The sequence below is a fragment of the Pelmatolapia mariae genome, linkage group LG23 (assembly GCF_036321145.2).
Source record: "Pelmatolapia mariae isolate MD_Pm_ZW linkage group LG23, Pm_UMD_F_2, whole genome shotgun sequence".
Classification (NCBI taxonomy): Eukaryota; Metazoa; Chordata; class Actinopteri; order Cichliformes; family Cichlidae; genus Pelmatolapia; species Pelmatolapia mariae.
In genome coordinates, this window is record NC_086246.1 from 44,361,362 (window position 1) to 44,370,877 (window position 9,516).

A 9,516-nucleotide genomic window follows, 5' to 3' on the forward strand; every position below is an offset into this window, starting at 1 on the left:
TTAGAGTTTTGAATTCTGCTACTGGTCAGGAGAAAAGATTTGGGCCACACTACTGCTTAAATCTATGAGACACTTTTATCCGTTGCCCCTGCTGAGACACTCCCACATTGGCAGCCGAGGATGTTTTGGTCCTCTGCAAGGTGCCGATATAGGATGACTTCAGATTCCGGGCATAGCGACGAATTTATGAGTCATATAAAAGTGAATTAAACCCACAAGAGAGCAGAATGGATAATATGCCAACCAGCAGCGGCCAGTTAACGAGCACGCACCCTCTTCATCTGAGAATGATCAAATAAAAGATCATAGTGTCAGTGGTTTTAGGAGACTCTTTGCTCTTTATTTTAATTCTCCTCATGAATGTTTACCTGTGGTTCTTTTGGTTTCACCTTTAAACTTCTCTTTAATTTAAATTATTGGAAAATATTAATGAAATTAATATCTAACAATACCGCATAAAAGAAAAGTTGATTTTAAGCATATTGTACCCTATTCATCTGTTCATCCATCTTTCCAGCCAGTCATTGCTTCGATAAAGGTAAATGTGTCAAGTAAGTATTACCAGAAGCAGTATTACGTGCACATGCAAGTAGTATTTTCAGGGATCTGCATGTTTTATCTTGTTTACTTTCTAGCTGACCGGCTCTCCTTTTCCCTCTTTTCCCTTTGGCATCACTAAAGTAGACGATTTCGGCATCAGAGTGACCTGCCAGGTCAAGAATTGCGTACATAGAAAACTAAGGAGGCATGAGAATAAGAGGAGTAGGAAAGGAGCCAGGAGAGATTCAAGAAACGCAAACAAAGGCAGGATATGAAGGTAAGCTGAGAGCTGTAAAGATTAGTTTGGACTGGAAAGTATGTTTATCTGCACCTGGAGTGTTTCTCTTTCAGATCTTTTATTCTGGCTCTCTAAAGCTATCCTCGTATCTGATAACTGTAGCAATGAGTCACTACAGGCAGTGTGTCAGAAAAGACAGAAACAAATCCACTCAGGCAACAAGTGACAGGAGGAGTGCTGGGAATTTTCACTCACGGGGATCAACGTCAGGTATCCAGTTGTCAAAGGACTTATAACCTTTGACCACTCAGGAGGACGGCTCTTACTTGCCGATTGCATCACCCCCACCCCCCCTTCCAATTTGAAAGGGAACACTGTCTTCTCAGAAGGTAATTTTATCCAACAAGGACAAGCTTTCCCCTCTATTGTTGACTGAAATGTCAAGAAAATCTCCTTAGACACACAGGATGAGGCATATTATTGGAGGATTTTACACAATTTAAGGTATAATTAAAACAGTAATTAAAAATAATGAAAAGACAGCAAGCTGTAACGTCTGATTCCTGAATCTGTAAGCATAAACAGCTTGTGCACGAATGAGACTTTTTTTTTTTCCAAAACAACCAGTATTTCTTTACTTTCTTTTTCTTCCCTCCCTTCTCTTCCTCCCTCCTCTACAACTCTCCTCTCATCTCCTTTTCATTTCCCTCCTTTCGTCCCCTCCAGAATGTATAAATATCTGTGAGCTGTCGGGGGAGAGCTCAGTGTTGCAGACCTGTTTATAGAGGAGAGACAGAGGAGAGAGCAAGAGTGGGAGGAGAGGGGCAAAACTGCAGAAATAGAGAAAATACCTGAGGGAAGACTAAAAAAAAGAAGAAGAAGGCCATCAGTTGAAATTAGGAGTTACGAAAGGTTTAGAGGATAATTCCACAGTAAATCCAAGAGTGGGCAAAAGAAAGAAAAAGTTTTTAGAGTTAACTGTGAGCTGTCTCAAACATGTTTGCTCTACTCTCATTCTGTTTATGCGGTCTTCTGATGCGAGGTGAGGCACAGGACAGAGCTACTCTGTGGAGGGGAAATGACCGAGGTGGGCGATGCCACTACACCTTCACGGTTCCTAGCCCTGTTGAGTCCAGCTGCCCACAAATTGGAGGTCCGGAGGTGGAAGGACTGAAGGCCAGACTCAACCTACTGGAGGTCCTGGTGTCCCAGCTGAGTGGAGGGGACTCTCGGCTCCCAGGGGTTCAACAAGGGTCTGGAGCCAGAGTTCAGTCTGAGCTGCAGGAGGCACTGAACCGGGCCATTGGAGAGAGGAACCTGCTGCAGAGTGAAAAGGAGCGCCTAGAGAGGGAACTGAATGGGCTTCAGCTTCGAATGGAGGAGATGAGGAGGGAGACAGAGAGGCTGAGGAACAAACCCTGTCCTCAACAGACACCCATGGTCCCACCCAGCCCCACTCTGCAGGACAGGGTCTCAAAAAGACCTGGTAGTGGTAAGAGAACCACCACATACTTACGTGCAATGCTTAATAACATTTGCAAATAAAAAAAGAATATTTTTACTTGACAATATCCTATTTTTATCATCAAATTAAAAGGACGTTAAAGAAATCTACCAGGTCATTTTATATCTACATCAGTAATTAAGATGCACAACAGAAGGAGCTACTGTCTGCACACAGGTTGTCATTTAGTTGAAATATATAATGAGCGTTTGAGTGAAGAATATTGGGTGCATCAGAGCAGCGAAGGGATGACACAACAAATTCTTCTATGTAGAGCTGCACAAAATACCAAAGCACTGCTCATGCATGTGGATCGTGTGGAAGTCTGTTTATGGTCACTGCTCAAATCATCTTTAAAGTAAAGGTAAAAAAAAAAAAGTGAGTTCATGTTTTAATGATTCACACCTGTTTGCATGCTGTTAATGTTTTGGTTGCCCCTTTAGTCTGCAGATACACTCAGCTCAGGTTTCTGTGCTTCCCACTTCCTGCACTGCATTTAGGGATGATAAACACGCAGCCCAGAGAGGGTCAGCTTAGTATTTATGGGCAGAGGTTGCTTTCTTTATGACTGGTGTTTCCCTCTGCATGGCAAGAAGTGTGCGAATAGCTCTGCTGGGGAGGGAAGGGGGAGTGAAATGTGATGCACTCTCTGGAAGTGGTTGTTCCTTTGCCCAGATCTCATCTGAGGGCTTTTGATGATAGCTGGTGGGCTGGGATTGTTGGGGATGTGGGTCTGTGGCCAAGAACAGGGGTTAGAGGGCTCCACGGAGCTTAGAAGTTATCTTAGAGCCACTGAGGTTATAAGTGGCCAAACACAAGTATAACTGACATAGCCATAATCTTGTTGGTAAGCACCCTCTTCTTTTTTTCTAAGCCGTCAGTCCGTCCACCCTCCTGGCTCTCGTCGTGAGTTGCTTTAAAGGCTGAGATTGCCATCAGCAGTAAATCCTGCTTTTCTAATTCCTGCCAGACATCCCTACTCCCTGTGCATCAGGAGAGCTTATAAGCTCTATCTCCTGCATACTCCAGGTTATCTGCTGAGCTCCTCATGTTTGCACCTGCAGACTGAAATACACAGAGAGGCTCCCTCAGGGTGACAGGCAGATGTCGAATAGATCAGAGTCTGAGGAAGACATGCCGGAGGAGAGAAGAGATAAATGTCAAACCAGGTTGTATTTAGGAGTAAGGAAACTCTGACAGGAACATTTTTTTATTGTTTACAACCCATGCAGTGGTTATGATCTGTAGTAGTAGTTGCCACTCAAAATATACGAGCTGCACAGTGTAATGTTATTCTAGGTCTTATAAAAAGATATTCAAATAGAATTTACACTGGAAGTGATAACACAAACAGAGAAGAAACGGCAATTTTCTTTTTTAAGGTAGACAGCCGAACTAAGATCCCAAGAAAATCAAAGTTTAGAACTTGAAAATGGTGAAAAATCGATGAAGCCAGTAGAAGATCAGGAGTTGGAAAGGTCAGATTTCTATAGAAAAAGGTCATTTTAGTTTTAAGTCACAGGAGAGGAATAAGGAATAAGCACCAAAACACAGTCTGCTTCATTGTCTTTTAGAAGAGTTTCTTCAACTTCCTGAATGTGCAGCCAGCAGGATTTGCAGTAGTAAATAATATTTGCAAGATGCCTCAGGCACAGGGCTTCACATGCAACAGGTAGAGATCTGCTGTATGGTATACTTTAAACACTCACTCGTGATTATACAGGAAGAATAAATATCCAGATGCAAAATGTTTACAGCAGCCGAGCTGAAGTCTGTTAGCTGGGGTCAATTAGTCTCCTCCGTCCTCACATAAATCCTCCTGCGGGAAATTAATGAGATTTATGGTATTTTACTCAGTGACATCCCAAACAAAGAGGCAGGATATGAGGGCCCATATGGCAATCACTGCCATACACACTAGGGAAAAGACAGTAGGAGAATGTGGCTGTTTACCTGTGATGATGATAAATGGCTGTTACTCTGTGGGACTGTCCTTAGAGCAGAGGCAGACATTAAACTTCCTGCTACAGTTAAATCACAACTGGTGCTTTTGCTTTAAAAACCTTTAATTTTTGGGAACATTTGGGAAAATTTTTTACAACACAACTGTTGTTCGTCATTTACCATCCTTCTTCCCGTCTTTATCATAAATCAAGATTAGCTTCCAGATGAAAACGTTCTCTGCATCATTAGGCTTGATTATGAACAGCACGGTTTTCACATGCTCACACTCATGCAAGTAGTCCCAGAGGACGGCCGTACCCAGACATAGACTGCGTATCATTTTTTTTTCTTTTGTAAACATCACCATGTTTACGTCTTCAAGTTTCTGAGGGGTACACAGTTTGCAGTTATTGTTTGACATTGTTTAGTTTTGAGGATTTCATGAAGGAGGGAAAACGAGAGAAAAGGGGAAGAGAAGAGAAGAGAAGAGAAGAGAAGAGAAGAGAAGAGAAGAGAAGAGAAGAGAAGAGAAGAGAAGAGTGATACAGGGGAAGAAGAGCAAAACGGGTGGTTTGAAGTTGAGCTGACGGTGGGGTGGAACGGGGTGTCAAGTGTGTTGACTTGTGTGTTATGTATGTGTGTGTTATGGTCGGTCAATCTACCGACTGTCTGACTCCAGAGCAGCTGGGAATCCATTTAGGGGTGTTTCTTTTCTGCTGTCAGATTCCCTGCTGTCATTGATGCCATAGACATATTTGGGTATACGTAAACTCTCTCCAAGTTGGTGTGGACTACAAGAAAAGTGTGCAACAAAAAAACTATGATGTGCCTGTCTGTGTTTAGGGTTGAATCCGATGTCTCGCCTCATGACCAGACCCAGCAGGCAGGAAGACAGCAGCAATTTGAGAGGTGAGATGACTTTTCTGCAGAACTTTCACTGTCTCCTGTATCTTCTTCAGCTCACCCCAGGTCTCTCTCCTTTCAGATTCAGCATGGCAGTATGGAGCTCCGGGCTTTCAGGAGCTGAAGGCTGCAGTGACAGAGGTACCCGCTCCAGGTGGCAACGAGGACAACACAGGTAGTTGGATGGTGTATTTGAACTGAGGCTTATTGCTATTTATGGAATCACAAATAGAGACCAGTAGATACATATTGTCTATACACACCAATTAAATGCATGTTGTGCAGTACTGAACTGCTAGTTGCAAAATGGAATAATGGAAACAAATATTTTACAGTTGTATGGTGGGTCATTTAAAAAGTGGTTTTCTTTAAAATAACTTACTTGTTCCTAAACGGGACCCCTTGAACATGTTTGTGCCTTTTGAAGAGTTTTAATACCACAATACTTATTATTTATTTCACTTTTATTGTTTTGTTGTTTTGTTTTTCTCCTTCTGTGTCATTTTTATCTCAGTGAGATATTATTTAACTTTTCCACCTGATATAAACTATATTGTTATAGGTTGTGTTTAATGTTTTGTCTCCTTTGGTATAATATTTTAAATTAACTTATGAGATCCTGGTGTTGGTCTTGTGCAACACTTTTGTGAGACTCTAGTCTAATTAGCAGGTATGTGTGTCTGTGTAACACACCCATACAGACTATACTGTAGATTACTAGAGATGATATTGTAGCACTCTACCCTCTCATCCTCTCATCCCGACATGGTCACTCCTGACTCCAGAAAAACACGGTGCTCATAAACCAGTGGATGATGTCACCATGACTACGTTTTATAAGGTTTATAGTACAAACACACAAGTACGACCCTTTAAAGTGTCCAGCTTTTACAGCTCCTACTTCCCTCCCTCCCTCCACCCTTCTCCCCGTGCATCCATCTGACTTGCCAAACATGACACTCACACCCCCCCCCCCCCCCCCCCCCCCCCCCCCCCCCACCTCTGCTGACAGTCTCAAAGCAAATACTACTATTAATACTGGGGCATTTGGGGTGAGAATACCACAGTCATGCCTGTCTGTAGGTATGAGCGCAATCCTGAGTTTCATATTTGTCTCCTAAATGTAGAGGGAAAGCACCTCTAGCGATGACACGCTTGAACCTTCCCAAAGCCACGTCACCGCTCATTTCGGGGCTAGTTTTTTTTTTCATGGACATCATGAAAATACACATGCAGTCAACACAGATAGTCATTTGATCTCAGATGAGGCCACGCTAATGGGTATATTTATAAGACATACTCCTATTTAACCTTAAATCCGGCTTTACTTCCTGAACCTGAGAGCAAGGGTGTATTTAAGGAAGTGGTAAATATACAGCCTGCCTTATCGTTTTCCAAATAAGAGAAGCAGAGAGTTCCCGCGCAGGATGAGTCGTACTACAGCTGCTGCTGCTCTGGTCATGGTGACTCAGTCAAAGTTGGACTTAACAGAGTTGTCAAGTTGCATCTCCAGACCTGTTGTCTGCTTCCATGAGGAGAAACCGTGACCTTGATCAGATTCCTGTCGTCACCCCTCAGTCATGCGCATGTAGATCTCCTCGTTTGAGCCACCTTAAATGATCACATGGCCTAAATCAGGGAACATTTGTGTTTTTTGAGAAATAGTAATCTGAGGTGTTTTCTATCCTTCCTGTTTGCAGGATGTGGGGAGCTCCTTTCAGTTGGTGAGCCGGTAACTCACAGGAAAGCTGATAATATAGCGGGTAAATATGGTATTTGGATGCAAGACCCTGAGGCTGTTTCTCCTTACGGACCCAACATGCTCTGGCGCATTGATGCCATTGGTGCTGAGATCAGGCAGATGTTTGGGTATGAGGACTTGGAGCAACTCTCTAAAGGCTTCCCATCCAAGGCAGGTGTCACATGGTTGATGTTCAGGATGGAACACATCTTTGATCTTAATTCAATCTTGATTATTGTTCTTGTTCCCCCCCCGATAGGTCCTGCTGCTGCCGGAGTTGTTAGAGAGCACTGGTGCCACTCTGTATAGAGGCTCCCTGTATTATCAGAGACGCAACAGCCGCACTCTCATCCGATACGACCTGGCTTCTGAGAGCGTCGCAGCTCGCCGTGAACTTCCTCACGCTGGCTTCCATGGCCAGTTCCCATACTCCTGGGGAGGCTACACCGACATCGACTTGTCTGTGGACGAGAATGGGCTGTGGGCCGTCTACTCCACCAATAAGGCCAAGGGAGCAATCGTTATCTCACAGCTGGACCCAGAAAGCCTGGGGGTGAAGAAGAGCTGGGAAACCAACATCAGGAAGAACTCTGTGGCCAACTCTTTCATCATCTGTGGCAAGCTGTACACCGTGGCTAGTTATACATCTCGTGAAACCACCATCAACTACATGTATGACACCGAAACCAGCCAGGGGAAGAACCTGGCCATCCCCTTCAAGAACAAGTACGGCTACAACAGCATGGTCGACTACAGCCTGGCTCAGAGGAAGCTCTTTGGCTGGGACAACTTCCACATAGTGTCCTATGACGTCAGGCTTGGGCGCCAGCAGGCCAACTGAGGCCAGCACGAGAGTGACTGCTGAAAAGTGACATTTGCTTGGCTGTTCCCGCTTCAAAGACTCACAGCTTTAGAGCATGAGTGGCAGCAGTTGTTAGAAACCTAACACCTTCAGTATCCATGTGTAGATGAACCTAACTACCAAACTTAAAAGTGAGATGAAAACATTTGAGGAACAGTGTCCCAGGCAGGTCTGCTTTTTTCCTCAGATGTGAGAGGAGCTTTGGCTGTGGTATGGTCCACAAACATGTTTTTAGAGGAATTATTTTTGTACCGCCTTTAATCCAGATGTATAATTTTGTTGTTTTCTTGTTAAGCTATGTATATTTGAGGTTGAAAGAAAAGAACACAGAATTTTTCTATGTGGAATTAAAAAAAATATGACAAAAACTCCTGTGGTACTACATACACCCTTTACAGTTGTTTCACCAGTCAACATCTTTTATCAAATAAACTGCTCTCTTACTTACTGAATATTGCATGTACTTGTACAATGTAGTCAACATAATGATGTAATGTTCAAAATCATCATGAAATAAACCTGAATTACAAAGTCTGAGTGATTATTTGTTATCTTAAGATTTTGAGATGTTCAATTTTTAAAGAAAAGCCAAAGATTTAATGCAATTTCATCGCTTTCTAGCTATTAAAACTAGATTGATCAAAAATAAAACAATTATTCTGATCAAAGTATTGCACATGCTCACTTAAACGTCAGGGGTATAAATCTATCCAGGTAGGGAGCAGAAACCAGTGTGAATCCATTTCACACCCCGTCTCCCAGCACAGTTTCAAGAGTGTGGAGAAGATACCATGGGACAGGTCTTTTATTGCACCCTCTTCTCACAACCCAGGACCACGCAGCTCAACTGGCATGACCCAACCTCTTTCAGCTCCCCCTGGATGACATATACATAGGCACTGCAAAGTTTGTCGTCTCTCCCAAAACAGTCTCAAGAGTGTGGATTAGATAACAGGAGATGGGGTGTTACATGAGGGCACCTGGACAGGGCTGCATAAGGACCAGCATCTGCTCCTTTGTGCAAGGAAGAACAGAAGCACTACCAAATTATGTTCAGAGGGCTACTGGTGGATATGTCCGACTAAACAGTTAGAAACTGATTCCATAGGGGTCTCATTGGGTTCTGCAATCCTTTAGTGAGACTTGTGTTCACAGCTGTAGATCATGCAGCTGAACTGGTATCTGCCAGAGAACACCACTGTCGACTTCACAGATGAGAGCAGTTTAATCCAGAGCATCTGGTAGACGTTAATAAGTTGCCAGTTGAGCTGCTGCTCGCCACTTTCATTTGTACCGAAGCAGGTAGAATGGACAGCTCGATATCCCTGAAGTATATGTTCAGCTGAACAGGTGTCTAGAGTCATAGTTGGTAACACAGCTAAAATAGAACCGTTGTTTTTAGCTCATATGCTGAGGTTTTTAAATTATATGGTTCAGGAAATATTACTTTAATACTACAAAAATACCATTCTACGTCTTTGAAAACTGAAAGGGCTCAAAGCACTGCTGATTCAAATTAATAAAGTAATAAAAAACAAGTCTTACAGATTAAATATTTGCTAATTGGTAATTTTCAAATAAATAAAATGATATTTAGCACATTAAAAAGGTTTTCAAAGTACTTTCTCTTGAGGCAAAACCCTGTTAACCTGGTCAAGCAGTGACTTTAAGGGGTAATAAAACATCAGTGATTTACTGACCAGTCATAAGACCTTTCCATCAGCTCTTCAAAAGAAGGTGGAACTAGAAGAAAATGGGTTTTCCTCATGTAAGCTCTCCATTGT

General features: G+C 42.9%; 1 protein-coding gene across 2 annotated transcripts; it reads left to right on the forward strand.

The window, feature by feature from the left end:
• The first annotated feature begins 467 nt into the window (after nt 1-467).
• Nucleotides 468-8,249, forward strand: myoc (myocilin). 2 transcript variants are annotated; one of them, XM_063466353.1, is made up of 6 exons: nt 533-551; nt 682-2,270; nt 5,070-5,135; nt 5,212-5,304; nt 6,830-7,041; nt 7,130-8,249. In XM_063466353.1, exons 2-6 carry the CDS (start codon nt 1,775-1,777, stop codon nt 7,709-7,711), a joined length of 1,449 nt encoding a protein of 482 aa, XP_063322423.1. In that variant the 5' UTR covers nt 533-551; nt 682-1,774; the 3' UTR covers nt 7,712-8,249. The 2 variants fall into 2 exon arrangements, with proteins under 2 accessions (XP_063322422.1, XP_063322423.1); XM_063466352.1 differs by having other exon boundaries at nt 468-2,270.
• The last annotated feature ends 1,267 nt before the right edge of the window (nt 8,250-9,516 follow it).

What these genes read in the sequence shown, in the direction of transcription:
- myoc (XM_063466352.1), top strand. Translation starts at nt 1,775, where the DNA reads ATGTTTGCTCTACTCTCATTCTGTTTATGCGGTCTTCTGATGCGAGGT. An exon ending in CTCAAAAAGACCTGGTAGTG is followed by an intron (nt 2,271 to 5,069) that starts GTAAGAGAACCA and finishes GTCTGTGTTTAG; the next exon opens with GGTTGAATCCGATGTCTCGC. An exon ending in TGGCAACGAGGACAACACAG is followed by an intron (nt 5,305 to 6,829) that starts GTAGTTGGATGG and finishes TCCTGTTTGCAG; the next exon opens with GATGTGGGGAGCTCCTTTCA.